The 22,743-nt window shown below is 37.0% G+C and overlaps 3 protein-coding genes across 5 annotated transcripts; all 3 read right to left on the bottom strand.

The window, feature by feature from the left end:
• Nucleotides 1-42: 42 nt before the first annotated feature.
• Nucleotides 43-7,280, bottom strand: LOC112795916 (soluble starch synthase 3, chloroplastic/amyloplastic). 3 transcript variants are annotated; one of them, XM_072233885.1, is made up of 18 exons: nt 6,829-7,083; nt 6,573-6,624; nt 6,055-6,482; nt 5,337-5,911; nt 4,975-5,183; nt 4,332-4,602; nt 3,725-3,900; nt 3,282-3,389; nt 2,811-2,920; nt 2,416-2,521; nt 2,022-2,192; nt 1,774-1,902; nt 1,401-1,583; nt 1,161-1,292; nt 953-1,064; nt 736-859; nt 425-614; nt 43-312 (listed from the first exon to the last, which is right to left on the bottom strand). In XM_072233885.1, the coding sequence occupies exons 4-17, from the start codon at nt 5,758-5,760 to the stop codon at nt 470-472; spliced, it is 2,400 nt and encodes a 799-aa protein (XP_072089986.1). In that variant the 5' UTR covers nt 5,761-5,911; nt 6,055-6,482; nt 6,573-6,624; nt 6,829-7,083; the 3' UTR covers nt 43-312; nt 425-469. The 3 variants fall into 3 exon arrangements, with proteins under 3 accessions (XP_072089986.1, XP_025693912.1, XP_072089985.1); XM_025838127.3 differs by having other exon boundaries at nt 5,337-6,482; nt 6,829-7,280; XM_072233884.1 differs by having other exon boundaries at nt 43-614; nt 5,337-6,482; nt 6,829-7,280.
• A 2,415-nt stretch (nt 7,281-9,695) lies between these two features.
• On the bottom strand, nt 9,696-10,992 carry LOC112794522 (protein MAINTENANCE OF MERISTEMS-like). Its single transcript, XM_025836518.1, has 3 exons — nt 10,700-10,992; nt 10,147-10,228; nt 9,696-10,097 (listed from the first exon to the last, which is right to left on the bottom strand). Exons 1-3 carry the CDS (start codon nt 10,990-10,992, stop codon nt 9,696-9,698), a joined length of 777 nt encoding a protein of 258 aa, XP_025692303.1.
• Nucleotides 10,993-13,860: 2,868 nt separating this feature from the next.
• LOC112795918 (ATP synthase gamma chain, chloroplastic) lies at nt 13,861-15,648 on the bottom strand. The gene has a single exon (XM_025838131.3). It carries the CDS (start codon nt 15,302-15,304, stop codon nt 14,177-14,179), a length of 1,128 nt encoding a protein of 375 aa, XP_025693916.1. The 5' UTR covers nt 15,305-15,648; the 3' UTR covers nt 13,861-14,176.
• Between the last annotated feature and the right edge of the window lie 7,095 nt (nt 15,649-22,743).

Raw genomic sequence — 22,743 nt, 5'->3', positions numbered from 1 at the left:
GTAATATTATAAAATTAATTCAAATACATTAACCATGCACAGTTTTGGAAAAAGTTATTAAATATTTTGATTAATTAATACAATAGCAACACATTATTAAATAATATATCTTTGAATAATATTTATTTGAATAATGTATTTAAATATTTGAAAGAAAACAAAAGCCTAGTGCAAAACTTAACCTATTTTATTGCATGCCACTAAAATCATTAACCATCTGAGGCTCTTCTACACAAAGTGATGCCACCTTGCAGTAGCAATCTTTGACTAGGATTCACTATATGTAACTACTAGTTACTTTTAGACCAAAACCTGTACAAAAGAGAGAAGAATCTCAATATTACTTTGAAGGTAGAAATTCAGGTATCTTTAGCTTTATGTGAAGTTGATAGTCGATAGCTGTTAGATGATAATTTAGTCAAACCTGTCAAATCATTTAACGACTCTCAATTATCAACTTCACATGAATTTAGCTGTTAGATGCAGCCTTGCGTGCTGCATGGTAAAGCTCCAAATAATCAAGGGCAGGCCGGTTCCAAGACCAGTCTTGCTCCATCACCCTTTTGCATAAACTGTTGAACAAATCACGCCCATCATACCAAGCTGATATTGCCCTGAAATGTTTCCATGAAAAGCAATCAATGTTTTTGTAATGAGAATAAGCATTTAAAAGTTAAAACTACATAAACATACAACAATAACCATGCAAGATGATATAAGTACAACATAACTCACCTATTTAGTGCATAATCAACACCCCCAGCATCAGCTCCATCAAAACTAAATCCATTTGGCTCGAGACCTTGCGTTTGTGCTCTATCCTTATCATGATCAACATCAAATACTGTATCATAAAGTCCTACATAATTATGTCAAGATGAATTGTCAAGTGAATTCAATAGACCATATAAACTATAATGACAGACTTGAAGAATTGAAGCAGTTACAAAACCTCCAGTTTTTCGAACAACAGGTATTGAACCGTATCTCATTGCAGTGAGTTGAGTGAGTCCACATGGCTCAAAGATTGAAGGAACTAGAATGAAATCAGCACCAGCATATATCTAGAACACAAAATTCAGCACAGTAAGTAGTGCTCCATTATGCAATACCTTGCACATATATTACAGAACAAGATATTGAAGTTTTTTGAGTTCTACCAAGTGCGAAAGAGGCTCATCGTATGAAAGGCAAAGTCTGGCATGATCACTATGAGAAGAATGTAATTGATTGGCCAAATTCTGAAAATCATTTTGGATGCGATGGTCCGGAGCCGAACCCAGTAATACAACCTATTCCAAAGTGTTCAAAATATAAAAGGAACAATAAGATATTATGTAGGGAGCTTCATCATTGCTGGTGCACACTGAAGTGTAATAAAATATGAACAGAGGACAAACCTGTCCACCGCATTCTAGTGTGCGCCATATGGCATGTTTGATGAGATGGATTCCTTTCTGATGAGTCAATCGAGTAATGATTCCAACTAAAGGAAGATCAGCTTGTTTCAAACCAAGCCTTTCCTGGAGAGCTTGCTTGGCAGCTCTTTTCCCTTCAACAACATTTTCAGATGTGTATGGTACCTGAAACAATATATTTTCTCATATCAATGACAGGTTTCAAATATTCATTCAAAGTTGCAGAAAAAGATGATGCAAGCATCTGAGCAGTTACAATATTTTGGGGGCATGGATAAGAAGACATAGTTCTTATTTGAGCTGCTATAGACATAGGTTATCAATAAATGTTAACTTCATGTATAGGTCTACTTACAGGAATAAAATTGTCATTATAAGGGTCCCATATATCTGGATCAATTCCATTTATTATGCCATGGAACTTGTGAAGATTAGGGGCAACTGCAGGATGTCCAGCAATCTCCCTTGAATAAGTGGGGGAAACCTGCAAAACATGTATGAGTGAAAATCTGAAATACTTATCCAATGATAGAAAATGAGAATAAGATAAAGAATAAAAAAACACAACCAGAGTGCAGAAGCTAAGAATATAATTGCACTTACAGTTGTAGCTTTGTCCGAGTATTTCATAGCTTTCGCGATGAAGTGAGCTCCGAATTCAAGGTTATGAATTGTGAAGACAACTTGTGCTTTACTAAGACCATAATGTGCATAGTTTTCTTTAAATAACCATGCAACTGGAGCACTGGACCAATCATGGCAGTGAATTATATCCTATTCATTGTTAGGAACCATTAGAATACATCCTTGAAGATGGAAATTATTTAAGAGATTTCTTATTTCTTTAACAAAACTTTTGTATGCTGCATACAAGGTTATATAAACAAATTATGTCAAATGAACATTTCAAGGAAATGTTTGAATGTAATAAGTTTAACATATCTATCAAAACTGTAATGGAAGTAACCATTCAATCACTAGTCAAATGATGTCTTACAGGATGGAATCCACTTTGGAGTAGAAATTCAAGAGCAGCATGACAAAAGAAACCAAATCTCTCTGCATCGTTATTACGACCATATACACATCCAACCCAGAAAAATCTGCAGGAAAGAATAGAGATTTATCAAGCATAGTTCTATTTATAGAGGAGGTTGGTCTACTCATCTCAATCACAATGTTCATAAGGTATGTACAAAAAGAATATGTCAGAGAAACACACTACAAGCATATGGTGTCCTAAAGAATCCAAGAGTTTCAAGACTAATATGAAGCAATTTTATTATGATAATGTTCACTTCAATAAGGATATTACAACAACCGTGACCCTCTAATGAGTTATGATTTCCGATGTACTTGTACGAAAAAAGGATGGAAAACCAAAGCGTTTACCCATTTTGAGGCTCCAAAAAGTAGACAGAGAGGCCTTCAACCTTTCCATGCCATACTTTTATTTCAGTTCCACCCCAGAAATAGCTTTTGTGAAAATTGAAGTCCTTTACCTGCATCAGAAGCCATATATTAACATAAAACAATAACACTCACAAACATGAACAAAATATATGCATTTTCAACAAGATGTTAAGGAATGTGCTCAACAATAATCGCCTTTACATTTTAGGAGAGCAATCCATGCAGATGCTTTAGAGCTAGATAATGAGAAATGTGCTCAACTAGACGTTCATGTCTATACAATACTGGGATTTATTTCATATTGAAATTCAGGGTATACAATTTTCAACAATGATTGCAATATCATACTCTATTCTACAGGGACAGCCCATAATGGAATACAAGTAACACAGTACATAGTTTAAGATGTAATAAAAGTAAGACAGCAACTTGGGAGAAATAAAAGCTTACATTGCTAAGGTTCAAACAGTCATACTTTGGAAGAATGATGTCCACATTGTGACTTAAATCCTGGACGGCCCGGGATAGACCAGTAACAACATCACCAAGGCCTCCAACCTGCCAAATGTATATACCATCAACCTTTTTTATGAACAAAGAGCAATTATGGAAAAGAAATATTTCTAGCATCCCACTTCTAGAGTGTTGAATTCAGATTTCCTTGAACATTAAGAAGTTCGGACATTACAAAAGGTCCGTTTTCTTTTTCCTCATCCAAATGGAAAATTCTATATTTTCAGACATCCCAAATTCCACTATTTCATGCAAAGGACTTGAAAGATAAAACATTGCAACTTCTGTGTTGATCTACAAAGAGACGACCATATTTAACTGTCTGTCACAACTGTAAATTCCCAATTACTACAAGCCTTGGGATTAAAAGGAAAGCTTGCCTTTGCAATTGGGGCCATCTCAACGGCAATATGGATGATATGCAAAGGTGATTCCTTTACAATACCTCCAAAAACAGGTATGTGATAATCCAGTCCAAATTTGTTATCAAAGACTCCACCATCTTTACTCTCGGAGAATACAAAATCCATCATGTATGCATCCAGTGGAACCTTGACTGCAGATACACAAAATCATTGTACTTCTTCAGGAATTGACAAACAGATAATTTATCAAGTTGTAGACAAATAATATTTGCATGGGTGATGCAGTTCATAAACTTGACACAGATGTCATCATTACATTTTTTAGCCTTCAGATCAATGGTTAGTCTACAGCTTAGTAGACAGCAGGTAATGACAATTATTAATACAACATTTTAAGCATTCAAAAGTTCATCAATATTTCTCATCATTAGATTTATCTCTGACTCTATACAATGTCCTTTTTTCTTCTCCCTCCACCCCCCTCTCCTCTTTTTTGTTCTCTTTATTCGTGTGTGGAATTAGGAAAGCTAGACATTGAAATCCTTGATATTGCTAATTTCTGGATTCTGGGAAACTATGGTGCAATCATCTTTCAAAAGTAAAAAACTAAGGGAGGACTCACCTGTGGCTTTAACATGAGTACCATTCTCTGCTGGCAGCATTCTTTGAGGTGGCAAAGGACCATTACGGTGAGACCAACGATTAAACGAACATCTAAACCAGACCTCAGGTTTTCCATTGAGATTTGTGTTGGAGGGGTTATAAAATACTGTCACTGTGCTTCCTGCTTGAACATCTAGAGGCTCTGTGTAGACAATATGCTTTTGGGAAAGCAAAAATCCTTTCAAAGTTCTTTCCTTTGTTTCAGCTTTCATTTTTGCTGTATTTTCAGCCTGCAAGAGCAGGACTAAATTAACATTTGGTAGCCGATATCTATCCTAATACTTTTTTGGCTTTTATTTACCCTTCAAAAGATAGATTAAGAGAGAAATTAGTGTTTACTATTTAGGAAACAGTTATAAGCATCAACCTAGAGCTTTGCCCTCAACAGTTAGAAGAATTTCAAAACATAGATCAAAATACAAAAGATGAGCTTCTCCACAGCCTTGAGAATAAAACATAAGAATGTAACTATCTCTTCTATATGCATATATTTGCAAGATGATAAACAAAAATTAAACAACCGATAAGCTTTTCTTTATGTTCATAAGTATCTAAAGTGCCTCAATGTTACCATCTGGAAGTCATCTCAGGTATGAACAAACCTTTGCATGAATAGCTTCTTCTCTTAACTTCCTTTCCTCCTGGAGTTTTTGGTATATCAGCTGCTCTAACTCAACCCAATATTTTTCATCAGGTATTGTGACAATAGCATGGAAGTCTTGATTACTATTGTTATCATACACAATAGCATTTTGAGGTGGACCATCAGCAAATACCCAATCCAGTACAAAAGCTTGTTCAGGTACAACGACTGTATAAAACAAAATAGGTGATAAGTCAGCTGTTCACATCATAGTACATATTTCATCTGTTCACACTTTTTCCCAAGTCTAGTAGAAGATTATTGATTTCAAGGAAATAAATAAACATCAGCAATAAGGAGAAGATATGTAAAAGTGTATACCATCAGTATACCACCAATCATCGCCTTCTACGACAGGTTTGTTAAGCTTTTTTACAATTGATAATCCATCCTTCCACTTATTGTACCCACCATGAATCCAAATTTCCTCAGCATTTGTAAGAGGACCTGAGCTTTTATTATAATATAGTCTAATCAAGTCCTTGCCTTTAAATTCACTAGGTTCAACATACCAAACTTTATCAAGGGACCTCACAGCATTTTCCATCAATTGTGGCAACAATTCTCGCCTTCTTTCAGTTTCCGCCCTTGCCTGTAACCTGTCTGCTTCTTTAGCAGCCTCCTCAGCTTCCCTTCGTCTTTGCTCTTCCGCCTGTCTTTCCCTTTCGGCTTCCTCCCTGGCAAGCTTTTCTAGTTCCTTTCGTTTCTCCTCGAGCAAGAAATCTTCGAAAGCTAGCTCATCCATTCCACCAACAACGGGTATGAAGAAGTCCTTTTGGTCATTATTGTCATACACATCCTGGCCATTGAAGAACACAAAGTCTACTTTGTAGGCTTCTCTTGGAATGTGAATTTGGCAAGACCACCAATCACCTTTGAGATGTGTTTTACTTAACCTAAAGGTAAAAGATTTCCACCTCCAATCATTAAATGCACCCATGATGAAAATGTCTTGTTCATAACTTAGTGTTGAAACACTTTTGTTAAGAAACACTTCTATATCTTCATCAGGCTTAACTACAGGAGGATATACAAATACCTTGGTCCCTTGTGAAAGGTTTTCTTCGGCGATCCTCTCGATTTCCTGCTTGCCTGAATTTGCTTCCAACTCTAACTTCAACAACCCAGAAGCTTCCTCATTTACAGTTTCCTCACTTATTTCATCATGGTTATCAGAATTGGTTCCTTTTACAGTTTCCCCAGACTGAAAAATCCCAACTTCCCCTTCACCCGCTTCCTCGGCATCAATATTCCCATTGAGTCTTTGCCTATTATCATCTCCTGAGATGTCTTTGTCACTAACTATTGGAGCTAATGAATCCCCCTTGGCTCTACTATTATTCCCCCCATTCCCATACCTGTTCTTGTTGCTTCTTCCAATTGGTGATTTTGGTATGAAACCCTTGGAAGCAAGGCCCTTCACCCTTGAGCTTGATCCCTTCTTATGCTGTCCTCTCCTTGAAAAATCTACCAAAAGGTAAATCCCAAATTCATAAAGTTGAAAAATTAATTTGAATAAACATAAAATAATAAAGGAAGAAAAGGGTAGCTCATAACCTGAATTAGAATTGATGCAATAAGAACCCCTAACTGCCATGCTTGGTGAACACTGAAAAGGTAAAACCATAAATTCGATACATATGAACATGATATTATTTTCACATCCAAAGCAATTCAATCAATTTCAATAAATAATAATTAAAAAAAACAGAGCAAAACAGAGCAAAACAGAACAGAACAGAACAAGAACAGGACAGAGGAGACAACATGCGAAGACAAAGTACGATGAAAAAGAAACATTTTGGTTAATTACTTGTTGGTGGCTTGTTGCCGCTCTTATCGGAGAAGGAAATGGGTTGAGATTGAAAGATGCGGTTTTGCAGCTGAGTTGCAAAGACATATCCGTAGAGCTTCCTACTTTGCTTCCAAAAATGTCTTTTTTTTTTGTTTCTTATTCTATGATATGATCAAACTTCACTCTGCACATGCTTGTGTTTGATCAATGAACCGCCACTGAATCCGTGCACCAAAAACTCGTATCAAAACCGAGGGTAAACGAATGAAAAACACGAAAAGAAAATGAAAATGAAATGTAAGAGTTTGTTTGTAGTTATGTGACAGTGGCAATGTATGTTAGGCATGTCATCTGACAGCCACACATATTTATAATTATAATATAAATAAATTCGTATTGCGTGATCGAATCTGCTATTCCATTCTGTGAAGCTTTGTTGTAAGTACAGTGTGATGAGCATTCATTAGTTCGTGTAATAAGTAACGACAGTTTCGCCAATTTGATCGATCATCCAACGGCTCAAAATGATTCATGTTGAGTGATTATTGTTAGAACAAATCAAATGTCGTCTTCTGTCGTATTTGCATGTCACTTTTCATGAATATATTGTTATTGTTATTGTAATATGATGCTGAGGATATGATTATGATTAATTAAAATTCTGCCAACCTGAAAATCAAGTTGTTATTAGAATTTGATTTTAAACAAAAACATAGATTTAAGTCCTAGAGTGATCTCCGATATCGTGCACCAAAATGGTCTGATTTTAATTATACCAATTATATCTGTAAGATTATTAAAAGTATACATTGGTCGGTTAGTTCTTAATCTATTTATTATTATCAACGTGTCGATGTAATTTGATGACGTAAATTATTAGTGACACATATTATTTTATGGTTTGGTCATGTAATTTTAATGATGATAGGTCGAACAGTGACGCGTGGCATGTTGACATAGACAGTTATACCATTTTTTACAATATTATTTGGTCACGTATAAGTTTGTACTACGTGTTTCAATATTATTCGTCTAAGTGTCATCTGTTACGTTATCATTGTAGATGCATTAAATTGGTCTCTGACTTTGTACTAAGTGACTTATTTTAGTCTTTAAAATTAAATGTCATATACAAATTAGTTCATTTGTTAGTTTTTTTATTTAAAATTTTCAATATCTTAATGCAAAAAATTTAATTCTATTTTTTCACATATTTAAATACAAGTGTTTTTAATAAATATTTTTAAAATTTTAGTTTTAACATAATAATTTAATACGGATAAATACACAACATAGGCTAATTTTTCATGCAACAAAGGAAAAAATTATATATTTAGTTTAGATAAATACTCTAATAAACTCAGGTATTTCTCAACTTAATTCTCACATCAATCAACTTAATTCTCACATCATCAATAAGGTAATTCTCAACGTAATTCTCAACTTAGATGACTTAGGCATTCAGAGTCTCCTACAGGTACATCAATCAATTTTAGGTACGTCTCGTAACAATGATTATGTTATTTAATGAAAAAATAGTATGATTGATTAAAAAAAATATTTTTTAAATCCATAAATGTGTATTTCATCGGTAACGAAAAATTGAAAAAAATGCATATTTTGATTCTTGATTTTTTGTTAAAAATACGTGTATTTTTTTATGAAAATAAGAAAAATTTGTCTAATTAATCATATAATTTTTTTAAATAACATATTTATATATTATAAAATTTATCAATGTTAAATTAGAAAAAAATTGTATAATTAAAGCTAAAATCTTAAAACATCTATAAAAAGATTTGTATTTAAACATGTAAAAAAATAAAATTGAAAATACTACATCTAAAGGCTCATTAATTTAGATATGGAAAACATTGTGGTGTATTGGCTGAAAATGGAGTAACTGTGAGTATTACATACAGATAGACGTGTCAGATGAAGGCACAACACGCAGGGGGCGTGGTGCCTACAACACGTGGGGGGGCATGGAAGCTAGGTGGCATGGTGTGGTTGAGCCAACAAGGCAGCATGCAGGGGGCGTGCTTAGTCAGCACGCAGGGGGCGTGTTGACGTGGCAGAAGTTGATTGGCTGGCAGGTGCAGCACGTGGGGGCGTGCTGACGTGGCGATAGCTGATTGGTCTAAGTATGCAACACGTGGGGGCGTGTTGACTCAGCACGCAGGGGCGTTCTGACATGTGTCAAAGCGTGATTAGTTGAGGCAGGTAGCACGTGGGGGGCGTGTTAAGTGCACCCTTCTATATAAGGCAGAGCTCGATAGTGTTTTGCATACTGAGTAAGATTTGAGTGTGTTGTGAGGATTCTTTGAGGCTATTGTTGGTGTAATGGAGGGCATCGCAAATTTGGTGGTGTATTGTAACGGTGAGATAATACGCACTCCCTGACGTGTGGTCGGAAGTACGACCCCGCAAACCATAGGCCATATCTATTGATGCCCTATGTGGATCAGCTGACACCGACGGTGAAAGGATACCAATAAAATCTAACCAGCCACCCAAACCAGCGTTGGTCCAATACTGTAGTTGCTGATCTCCGTGTCCGCCGCTGGAGAAGTCAAACCAATCATGATCGGAGGGAATGGTAAGTATGGGATCATGATGCTGGCCGGACTAACCGTGGTTGCTGTGCTGAGAATGGTGGCTGCTCTGAGCGTGGTGGCTGTGCTGAGAGTGCTGAGAGTGGTGGCTGCCTTGAATGTGATGGCTACCATGACTGTAGGCCGGTGGCTATGGTATATAATAACGAATCGGCTCAAACAATGCATGCTGTGGGGTAGGTGACTGTGGTATATAATAAGGAATCGGCTCAAACACTGCATGCTGTGGGGCAGGTGGCTGTGGATCATGAGGAACGTACCCCGTCAATCTTAACTGATGTCCATAGGAGCGTACGTACCAATCTCGGTACTCCACCATCGGTAAAAAATTTCAGGTCGGAAGGGGGTGCTGATCCCGCAATCGACTGTGTCGCCTGTTGGCCATTCCTCTATCCATGGCCCATGCAAAACTGTCCAGTCATGAAGCTTCACTCCGCGTAGAACGATGCAATGCTGATAAAGTGGAATATCCCTTGCTGTCCGCGGAGGAGGTTGTGCATATCCAAACTGACGCATCACTCGGTCCGCAGGGTGCCACTCGACACACTCGAACGACACCAACAGAGCAACGATGTCACACACCTCAAGATGGGGATGCAACTCGTCCGGAACGATCAATTTGTGGTACGGTCGCCACTCAAAATGCCATAGTATTATTGGCATATTAGAACCCTAACAATAATGGTTGGAAAAACAGAACAGAAAAAACATAACTATTTACCTTCTGCATGTAGTCTATATCATGCCTGAATGTCTCTACGGTCTTGGATAACCAGGCTGTGGTCCGTTCCGAATGACTCCACCTGACACATTATTAATTGAAAAAATTTAAATAACTCACCATAAGTCAAACATGCATAATGAATATAACACACGACTAAAATAAGACTTATTATCTCCTGGCAACTGGTATCTCGGCCGGTGGAAGGGTTTGTCTCGGTACAGGAGCAAGACACGGCATTCGCTCCCATGCCCATACAAACAACAGATTCAGAGGGCCATCAATCTCCTTTGTATCATATCGTGATGCACGACATAGTGCTCTGTAAAGATGCGCGAGACATGATGACCCCCAACTATAAGTATGGATCTGTTCGAAATCGCGAAGCAATGGTAGATATTTCGCATGGACATATGCGGTCGACTTGTCCATGAATAGGGTCGACCCTAACAAACAGAAGATCTAACATCTGACGTATCTCCTGATGGACTCCTTAGTGTCCAACGGCTCTGCGTCTCTGATACGTCGAACCCAACTCAGCTTTATATAGGACTTCGCATTATGACTGACTGATGGCTCACGACCGAATATCGCTATGCCCTGACTTTGAACGAAGTCGCTACTACTATCTGTCCATCCACTGACAGGCTCTCCATCAATGGGTAGGCCGAATATATGAGCGACATCCTCTAATGTCACTGTAACCTCACCGATCGGTAATACAAAGGTGTGGATTTTAGGCCTCCACCTTTCAACCAGAGCAGCTAACATGGGGTGAAATCCTCTTATGACTCCAATTCTAGAGACGTGGTAGAATCCCGTGGCGCGTAAGTAGTTCTCCACCATCGAATTTCACGTCTGTAGCAAATCCAGTTTACGTACTAACAAATTCCTGTTAGACTGCATCAACAAAGATATATGTTACATTAATTAAATAAACATTCACATATTTATGCGATAACAATATTTAATAATATTTATCTATCACGTATTATTTAATAATCTTTATTTATCAAATTATTTATTTTTTTTAATTTTTTAATAACAATATAATATAATATACTATTTTATACATTTTACATATTTAATTTATTATAATATTTACTTACTCATATATACGCAACATATATATTTTTACAAAGTCAAAATATTTTTTTTATTCTTGAACATATTCATAATAACAAAAATTATAATAAATTATACATATTATTATTATTATTAACGTTTATTTTATAAAAACTATTGTTATATTCTTAAAATATTTATAAAATACACAAAATAATATTTTCATTACAAAATATATATGCATAAAAAAAATAGAAATACATAAAAAATAAAATAAACTTTAAATACAGCAAAAAAAAAAAAAATTTGCCCACTTACATAAATAGGATAATTCAAATAGTTGATAATATGTTCTTCAGGCGCCAGATAATTACGTACCATTTTTTTTAATCCTTTAAACTAATATTTTTTTCTTTCGCAGTATAAATTTAACGCACCACTATTCACTACTACTCACTACACTTTCTTCACTAGTACCTACAGACTAACACGGACACACACTTCCTTCTTTCCTTCTCTCTTATTTTTTGGCTTCAACTCAATGGGAGAAAACCCTTTATGAACGGGGAAGAAGAGAGTCGAACGCATATATATATATATATATATATATATATATATATATATATATATATATATATATATATATATATATATCAACGAGGCACACTGGTGCTGGTTCCCGAGGTGGGGCTGTCCCCTGCATGCAGACAGGCCTGCAACACGCCCCCGCGTGGTGCAGCAGCAGCATTGGAACTCTGCGCAACTCTGCTGCGGTTCACGGGCCTCCATGTACCACGCCCCCCGGATGGTGAGTCAGCACGCCCCTGGCGTGTTGCAGGCGTGCTGTTACGTCGCTCTCTCGCCCAGCCACCACGCCCCCGGCGTGTTGAGGGAGACCTCCACCCATCGGCAATTCCCCTCCTTGACCAATATTCCTTCCATACACCAACACTGCATCCATAAAGAAAATAATTTCTGGCATATAAAATATTAAAAATTTTGAATTTAAAAAAATAAAAAAAATTGTGAATTGATTAATTTGGTGTACGACATTCAAAATCAATGACTAAAATAAATTATTTAATGCAAAATCATGAACCAATTTAGTGCATCTATAATGAAAATATAGTGGATAATACGTAAACGAATAATGTTACGATACATGACACAAACAGATATGTAGTCAAATACTATTATGACACATAGCATAACCGTCCATGTCAACATACCACATGTCACTAATCGACCCGTTATCATACTATTACATATGGTCATACTATGAAGTGATACGTGTCACTAGTGATCGACATATCGTTAACAAAAAATAGATCAGGGATTAACGTTGTACATTTTTATCATTTTCAAAAATATAATTAATATAATTAAAATCTCACAAACGATTATAGTGTATGATGTTAATTTCAGGAACCACTTTAAAATTTAACTCTAAAATTTATCATATTTTACTTTTGATATCCATATAAATATCTATAATTATATATTATTATATAAGTGAATATAAATATATCGTATATTTACTACTTAAATTATCATATAAAATAATGAATATAATTAAATAAGAGTATTAAATCTCGTAAAAAATTGTTTATAAATCCAAGCGCATAGTCCAATATTAAGTTATCGGAGTAGTTGAAAAGTTATCTGGAGGAAGATTTATCATTTATGCCAAATTCTCTGTTTCCATCATGATCAGAGGAACATTCAAGAAGGTGAACCAATAAAAGTGAAAATCAGATTTCCCGTTTTGCTTTGGCTTTTCTACTTTTCAGTTTCTTCTCTCACGACAACTTGAAGAAATGATGTGAACCAATCAAGCTGAAGGGATGCCACAGGCCACAGCAACAAAAAAATCAGCAATATATATGATAATAGCCAGCTATTTTGTGACATTTATTTCTCTTCGTTTCACATAAAAATGATGTGACATACATTTTCTTATTTGGTTATGGGAATATTCCATCCTTAACTATTGGAATAATTTCTTTTTAAATTTTCAGAGAAATGAGTACAATGTGATTTTATTAGAGTTTGCATGGAATCAGGGTTTGTGGTCTTCCTCGCAGAGTCCTGTTTACTGATAAGAGTGATGATGCGTGTAAAATAAACATGGAGAAGTTAATAGGATTTCTTGACCTGACCAGCTTCACCCTGATGATTCTGATTTTGTTTCTAGTTTCACTGATGAGATGTTAAGTTTAGCATACATGGTGAAGCAATTCATAATTTGTTTGAAACTTCTAAATCGATTTCAACTTCAAGAGTTTCATAGTTTATGTTGTTGGCTTTGGCAACAAGTGCTCGTTAAAGATGTTTATGCTTCCAATAATATTTAAGAAAGAAAAAACAAGAAACAAGTTTCATCTTCTCAATGAAAACCTCAATTTCTTAATACCTTAAGCAAGACGCTGATCAGACGAAGTCGTGTGTTATTCAGAACCTTTCTTTTTTGTCATGTAAAATCCTTGAATTTTTAAAGGATCCTCTTGATCACATGGAATTCTAGTTTTCTATTCTCTGCAAGCAATCATAGAACTGAGGGACATACCCTACTTTTAATAGACTGAACTGTGGCAAATCCACCTAAACTTTATTTACCAAAAAAATAAAAGTACAGCATGTCCATGGTGGTTGCAAATAAATCAACACAGAGAACTCTGTGAATCTTTTATGATATATAGATCTGTTTTATTACATACATAATTTGTGAGATGAAAAGGAGGGGAAAAAACTTGACGAAAAAAACCAAAAGGTTTCTGGTCGAGACTCTTAGTGCACAAGGTTTTTTTGCATTTCAGAAGTGCAAAAATTGCAGTTTCATAATTGTCATAAATAAGAACATTAGAATGTAACAAAAGGAGTAACAACACCCTTTTATGATATTGGATACCTACAAATAAATCCAACCATGGATCATGATAATGATGACAATGTGGCCAAAAGTAACCTATTGAAGAGCATTGGCACCAGCAACAATCTCAAGAATTTCACCTGTGATCTTAGCCTGACGCTCCCTATTGTAGATAATGGATAAGTTCTTCTTCAATTCAACAGCATTATCAGTAGCACTGCTCATTGCACTCATTCTAGCAGCAAGCTCACTTGCAAGTGATTCTTGAAGTGCTCTTAAGACTTGGCTGTTGAGATAAAGCGGCAAGAGAGCATCAAGGATCTGAACAGGATCTTGCTCAAATTCCAAGATTGGTGAATAGTCTTCTGTCTTTGTCCTCACAGAATCCCTCTCCACAGTTAGTTTTCCTTCCTTTGTTGTTAGCCTAAAGAACTCATCATCAGCAGCATCAACACAGTTTCCATTGATGTCACAAATCTCTCCCTTTGGTGACAGTGGAAGCAAGGTGTGAATCACAGGATCTGATTTCACCAATGACACAAACTTTGTGTACAAGAGTTCTACTTTGTCAACCTCTTCACTGATGAACAATGAGAAGGCATCATCAGCAATTGCCTGAGCCTCTTTCGCAGTAGGGAGTGTTCCTCCTTCTAGAAACCGATCAACTGGTATGTAAGGCCTACGGAGGAAGTAAGAGTTACCCTTCTTGCCAACGCTAATGATAGTGTAGTCAAGACCAAGATCCTTCAATTCAGCAATTCTTTTCTCGGCTTTCTTAATGATGTTATTGTTGAAACCACCACAGAGACCTCTATCACCAGTGCACACAACCAGTGCTACCTTTTTCACTGGCCTAACTTTTGTGAGAGGGACATCAATGTCTTCAGTTTGGAGTTGCTCGTTGATGTTGTAGAGGACCTCAACAAGGGTTTCTGAAAAGGGTCTTCCATTGACAACAGCTTCTTGAGCCCTTCTGACTTTAGCAGCAGCAACAAGCTTCATTGCCTCTGTGATCTTCTGTGTGTTCTTGACAGATTCAATGCGGGTTCTGAGCTCTCTGAGACCACACTGTACTGGGGTGACAGAAGAACGTGAAGGGCTGCATGAGGGTGAGTTTTGTGAAGGGAGCTGAAAAAGATTAAGAACAGAACGGAAGGAGAGGTTGGAGGCATCAGAAATGGAAGGTTTTGAAGATACCAACATAGTGAGGTTGGAGCAAGACATTATTGCAGATGGAGTGGTACTTTTGGGGATTCTGCAGTGTAAGTAGATTACAGCAGCAGAAAGAAAGGGAGAGAAAGAGGGTTGTGGTGTATTGGTTTGGTTGGTTTACGTTGAGATTGATGTTATCCTCTCCTTCTGTGTTCATAGATGCCCAATTTGCCATGGTTGTATCAAATGGGGAATGAGTGGAGGGAATGAGAGGGAGTGGATGAGGTTTTGGGATAACGATTTTGACGGTTGGCGGAGAGAGCAGATTGCTGTGTACATGTGGTTCTTGTGGGTCCAATCTGATTTGGCTGGGTAACACAAAATATTTTTTTTCTTTCCTTCAAATTAGATACACTATGACATCTAAAATCATCTGTTTCAAGTGAAATAGTCCCAATTTCGACTTTTCAATATTTGTTACTGTATCATTCATATTTTAACTCTTAATTTTCACCTTCCTCGTAATAATTGAGGTTTGAACCCCAAAAGCACCATGCCACAATTTTGAGCTGTGGCTTTTTCTGCTCTTAATTTGTCATGTGAAGTTGTTAACTCTAACACAAAAAAATCTGACAAATAGAGATTTATACAATTCAATTCTATGGAAAAATTTCAAGTGTACTGAAACATCAGTGTTCTAATTGTTTTTAAACGTTGATTTCAATTAATATATATTATATATATCTTTTATAATTCAGATCAACAATTAAAACAACTGAAATACCGATATTTGCGATACACTTGAAACTCTTCCCAATTCTATCATGAGTTATGAGGCAATGGTATGCCTATAATTAAAGTGACTAGACAACTTCACATGACAAATTACAGGGGTTGGGAACTTGGGGAACTAAGAGTCTTATTGTCTCAAAGATGAACCAGCTAAGAGGAGAATTCTAATAGCCACATATACCTTTAGCACTAAATATTTACAAATTACAAATATTAAATAACAAATAGTTATACAAATCTAAAGTCTCATTATAAGATAAGAGTCATGTTACACATTTAAGTCTTTTTGATAAACATATCTAATTAATTTGGTCCAAGGTCAATAAAAATCAATTTCATTAGTGAGAGCGTGAATACAAGCTCCAACTACGTAAAATGTTCTCGCGTTCTTCTCTTCCTCCTTCTTCTTTTTTTCTCTTCTTCCCTTTTCTCTTCCTTTTTCGTGTTCCTTCTTTTTCTTCACGTGTTTCCTTCACATCATCGTTCTTTTTTTGCTCTTGTTGTTTCCTTCGTGTGTTTTTTCTCTCTCTTAGTGATTTTGTATTATTATGCATTTCTTCTTCTTCTTTTTTGTTTAAATTTTTTTGTTTTTATTCTTATTAAGAGAGTAAAATCAGAAGAATAATGTGAAGGTAAAATAAGAAGAAGATGAACAAAAAAAGAAAAAAATGATGATGATAATGATGAAGAAAAAGAAGGAGGAGGAGTTTTGAGTTTTGGTGCATTCTGAATTTGAATTTCAGTGCATTCTGGATTTAATTTCAGTGCATTTTGGTCTTAACTTGTTTTAAATTGAATTTGTTTGTGTGTCGTCGTCATTAAAGAATTTCAGTGCATTCTGAATTTAAAATGTTATATATATATAAAGAGAATACAACGATAATAACAATAATGATGATGGAGAAAGGAAAGAAAGAAGGAGATTGAAGAAATTTAAATGAGAGAAGGAGGATGTGGAGGAGGTGTGGTAGATGGTAGTGGCAACAACGATGATAACAAAGGAGAAAGATGAGAAAAAAATGAGGAAGAGGAGAAGAAGAAGATGATAATAATGAAGAACAACGAAGAGGATGAGTTTTGAGTTATCATTTAGTAGGGATGGCAACGGGTCCCCGTGGGGCGAGGACATGCCCCCTGCCCCTGCCTCAATTACCTGTCCTTGTCCCCGGCCCATCCCCGCAATGGTAGCGGGGACCTTGTAACCACCGAGGACCTGCGTATCTGCGGATTCAAAAAAAAAGAAAAAATATAAAAAAATACTTGAGAAATATAATCAAAATCATAGCAGTCAGAATCAGAAATATAAATTAGGGTTAACAAAATCAAAATCACAGCAAATAATTAATATAATCAGTATCACAACAATCAGAATCAAAAATATAAATTAGGGTTAACAAAATCAAAATCACAGCAAATAATTAACATAATCAGTACCACAGCAATCAGAACATAATAAAAATCACAGCAATCAAAATCAGAAATATAAGTTAGGGCTAACATAATCAAAATCACTTTAAAGAGACTCTGACGCGATGACAGTGAAGAGGTTGATGATCTTGTTGGATGACAAACAGGCTCTAATGGCGAGGAGGCCTTGACGCGAAGACAATGAAACGCGAAGATGGCGAAGAGGCTCTGATACGACGCTGCTACCTCGGTTGGGTCAGGAGGCGACGACGTTCTCCTCAGTTGGGTTAGCGGCGACGACGACATTCTCCTCAGCAATGACGATGTTCTCCACGAGATAGGACTTAGGCATGCGATGATGCATTTCTGTGGTGAGCCGATGACCAATGACCTCGAGAGTGAGAGGGGAGGATTTTAACGGTGAGGGGTAGGAGGTGGCACCGAGAAGACGCGGCGAGGCTCCGACGCGAAGACACACTCCCTACTGCGGTGAGCGTGAGGGTGACCTCAATAGGTGTCGATGAGGGACTGAGGGTGTGGGAGGTGGCGATGAGGGGATGGGAGGTAACGGTCGGCGATGGTGACCATGCATGCGTTTGTGAGAGGACTCAGAGGAGAAGAGAGGCTGAGGGTTTGAGGGTGAAGAATTTGAAGAGTTTCAATTTGGGGAGTGACGGCTAGGGTTATTTCATATATGTTATATAGATAGTAAGGGTATTTTAGACTTTTCATATATACGAAAATTTAATGGGTTCCCACGAAGGGGGGACCTCTATCCCTGCCCCCGCCCCGTTTATTACACGGGTCCCCGTCTCCCGTCTCCATGGGTAAAAAACCATCCCCGTATCCGTCCCCTGACGGGTAAATCCCCGCAGATACCCGTCCCGCTCGAGATTTTTGCCATGCCTATCATTTAGTAATTTTGGTGTATTTTGGATTTAATTTTGATGCATTTTGGATTTTATTTCGATGCATTCTGGTCTGAACTTCTTTTGAACTGAATTTGTTTGTGTGTCATCATCATTAAAGAATTTCGATATATTATGGATTTGAAATGTTATACATATAAGAAAAAGAAGACGATGATAATAATAACGATAAGATGATGATAATAATGATGATGGAGGAGGAGGGGGAGGAAAAGAAAGGAGGAGATCAAAGAAATTCAAATGAAAAAAGAAAAAGGAGGAGGAGGAGGAGATAAAGGTGGAAGTGGTGGCGTTGTAGTGGTGACAACGACAATAATGAAAGAGCAAGATGAGAAAGAAGAAGAATAACGCAAAGAAATTTGAATAAAAAAACAAAGTCAGCAGAGAAAGAAGCCGTCAAAAGACAGTTACAGATAGTGGCATGTTCAGTCAAAGGTTGTTACAGATAGTGGTGCATGGATGTCAATTAGATTATACCAACTTCGTTGGACTTAATTGGGTAATTAACTTGGTTGTAGAGCATTATTCATAAGACAAATAGAAAGAATAATTCTTTATCCCACCACTTGAGCACTGCAAACTGCCATCAAACATTTGCAACTATATTGCATGCCAAAGCTATCATCGTGAACAATGCAAACAAACTTGGTCAGTTCGTATGGTGCATCATTTGCTGCACTTCAATCAACCATCTATTCTTTTGTATTTCAAACAGCCAATCCTATATAAAATTTGATTTGGTTTGCCAAAACACTCTCCAGGTGTTTCGTGGTATGGCGAACACAAAGGAACCTACAATTGTGCCATGTCTATGGTATTTCCCTTCTCTGTGACTGCTTTACCAATTGTCAAGTTTACGGAAGCAAGGTCCTCACCATTTATACCCCTTCCAATATGCAACTTTTGAGAGCAAAGGACTAGCTAATGTCATTGTAAGGAGGATGAAATATGCGTATATATATTGATGTGAATTGGTAATGTGGTACAATGAATATTCAAAAATCTTAGTCAATGTAACAGTAACATATAATTGTGAGTAAATGGAAGAAGAAAACAAAACAAAAAAATATATTGACAAAAATTGTAGAACTAAGGAAATAAATTGTGAAGTCAAGCCAGAGTCAATTGTGAGTGCTGGATACCTGAAGAAAATGAAGAGGAAGGAATTAAGAAGAGAATAAGTAGTTGAGAGAGAGAAAAGCACAACAGAATTATCAGGGAGAAAAGGAGTACCACATCATGATGCCCTTTCATAGCCTTCCAAGCGAGTATTTGTAGTTCTAATTCTCTTACTTCTTCTTGGTCCTTGATGCAGCGAGTCATTCTCCACGTGTCCCTTTTTCATAACTAACTTTTCCCTAATTGAAATGCTTGCATTCACTATTCCATCATGATTCTGTTTTGCATGGCTTGCTATGGGTTTTGATCCTTTATTCATACACGTAACATTACCCTTTCCATTGAGAACAACCTTGTCCTCAAGGTTGAATTGAGAAAAAACTCTGGCAAAAGTGTCAGCATTCTCCTAAGTTGAGACAATCGCATTTTATTCTCCCCATTGGACCAAGATCTTATAGTTCTCGTGACCATCCTTGATTATTGTTCGCGCCTCAAGTATTGCATGTGGCTGCAGTACGAGACCAACCTCATTAGACTGAAGCGGTAGTGGCAAATATGGAGGGTTCTGCTCTCCATGAAACTTCTTTAAAGCAGAAATGTGAAAAGCATCATGAATCTTCGCCGCCGGTGGCAAGTCCAACTTATATACGACAACACTTAGATTTTTCTTGATCAAGAAGGGTCCAAAGTAGCACATTCTGAATTTCTGGTTCTTTCGTAAGGCCACCGAGTGTTGCCTATAAGGCTGCAATTTGACCAGCACTAAATTGCCTTCAACAAACTCTTCCTGGCGATGATTAGCAAATTGCTGCATAAATATTGTGCACGCGACAAGTGCATCTTGAGAGAATCTAAAAGCTTGTCCCACTACAATAACAATTCCTGTAGTGAAGGTTCATCCTCGACGGAGAATTCATAGTGCATAAGAGATGGGGGGTCACGATCAAACAAGGCTTTAAATGGAGTCATCTTTATGCTACTATGGAAGGATGTATTATACCAATTTTGGGCCCAAGAAAGTATCTCCATTCATCTTCGAGGTTGATCAGAATAGAGGCAACGCAAACACATCTCAAGGGATTTATTGAAAACTTCACTTTGGCCATCGGACTGAGGGTGATAGGCCGAGCTCATTGCTAGTGTTATCCCTTGGAGTTTGAATAGTTGCTGCCAAAAGTTACTCACGAAAACCTTGTCCTTGTCTGATACAATTGACTTTGGAAACCCATGAATCTTCATTATATTCTTGATAAAAGCTTCAGCCACTATCCTACTAGAAAAATCTGTTTAAGTGGAATAAAATGGGAGAATTTTGTCAAACGGTCAATGATTACCATAATAACCGAGTAGCCATTAGCTGAAGGCAGAGCCACAATAAAGTCCATGGCTATATCCTCCCAAACTTGTGATGGAATTGGTAGTGGTTGTGGCAACCCAACTGGCAACTTGGTATCCACTTTAGCTTGCTGACAAATGGAGCAGGAGAGAACATAGTGGCATATATCGCACTGCATATTTGGCCAATAAAAGGAGGAACAAATGCATTCAATTGTCTGAGCTATCCCAGCATGACCTCCTAGTGCACCGTCATGATATTCCTTGAGAATTACTTGAATTAAATTGCTGTTAGCAGACACCACTACCCGGTTATGCCAAAGAAGCACTCCATTCTTCAAAGAATAATTATGATTCTTCAGGGAATTAGTATGGCATTGTTGTAGAATCTCTTGTAGTGTTGCAGCTACTTCAACCTTTTGCTTTAAAATCTTCAACCAATTAGACTTATATGTAAACCAAACATCAAAATAGCAACGTGAAAGAGTGTCAACAAGGATATTCTCTAGACCTGGTTTATACTGAATTTCAAAATCAAAACCCCTTATGGAGCCACTTGTGTTGCTCAAGTGTATGCAGATCTTGTTCTAGCAAGGACTTGAGACTCCTCTGGTCAGTTTGGATCACAAATTTCTTACCAAGCAAATAGTGGCAAAATTTTGCCACGGCTTCAATAATTGGATAAAACTCCCTGACATATGATGACTGCCTTTTCATCAATGGGGATAGCTTCTTGGAGAAAAAAATAACGGGGTGTTTGCCTTGTGAGAGTGCTACACCTATTCCCATACCCGAAGCATCAGTTTCTAGTTCAAAGGATAGATCAAAGTTTGGCAACGCCAAAATAGGTCTTGAAGAGATAGCCACTTTGAGTTTCTCAAAGGCTTGAGCTGTAAGAGAAGTCCATTCAAATGCATCTTTCTTTAGTAAATCAGTTAAAGGGGCTACTAAAAAAGCATATTCCTGAATAAACCGTCGATAATATCCAGTCAATCCCGAAAATCCTCGAAGTTGTTTAGGATTAAAAGGTGTTGGCCACTCCTTGACTCCATGAACCCTATCCAGGTCCATGTGAACTCCATCCCCTGAGATTGTGTGACCCAAGTAATCCATCGTAGACACTCCAAAAAGACATTTTGAGAATTTTGCAAACAAGCATTCTTTCTAAAAAAGCTGCAACACCAACTTTAAATGATGTAAATGAGCCTCCCATATTGAGCTATAGATTAAAATATCATCGAAGAAAACCAGCACAAATTTCCTCAAGTAAGGACAAAAAACATTTTGAAATGTAGCCGAAGCGTTTGTTAGACCGAAGGGCATGACCAAACATTCGTAGAGGCCTTGGTGGGTTTTGAAAGCCGTCTTAAAGCGATCTTCTGGTTTAACCAGAATTTGATGATATCCATAATGCAAATCCAGTTTCGAAAACACAGTTGCTTTGAACAATTCGTCGAATAATTCATCTACTATTGGGATAGAGAAGCTATCCTTAATTGTGATGCTGTTTAAGGCGCGATAATCGGTACAAAACTATCATGATCCATCTTTCTTTTTCACCAAAAGAATAGGAGACAAAAATGGACTCTTGCTATGATGTATAATGCCTTCCTTCAACATATCCTGCACCATAAATTCAATTTGTGCCTTTTAATTGTGGGGATATCTATAGGGTCTTGCCTTGACAGGTTCAGCATCCTTAACTAATGAAATGGCATGATCATGGGATCTTGGAGGAGGTAGGTTCGAAGGTGTATCAAATACAGCAACATGTGAACATAGTAAGGCTGCAAAGTCAAGTTGCATGTCACTAGGCAATTTCAAGCCACCTCTCTCCTCTTGATTAGCATATTGGACCTGCAATGTAAAGCATTTTGCTATAGCATTAGTATTCACAAATCGTCTAATGTGATGATATTGTGCTTGCAT

Source organism: Arachis hypogaea, chromosome 4 (assembly GCF_003086295.3).
Source record: "Arachis hypogaea cultivar Tifrunner chromosome 4, arahy.Tifrunner.gnm2.J5K5, whole genome shotgun sequence".
Classification (NCBI taxonomy): Eukaryota; Viridiplantae; Streptophyta; class Magnoliopsida; order Fabales; family Fabaceae; genus Arachis; species Arachis hypogaea.
This window is presented reverse-complemented; position numbering and strand designations above follow the sequence as displayed.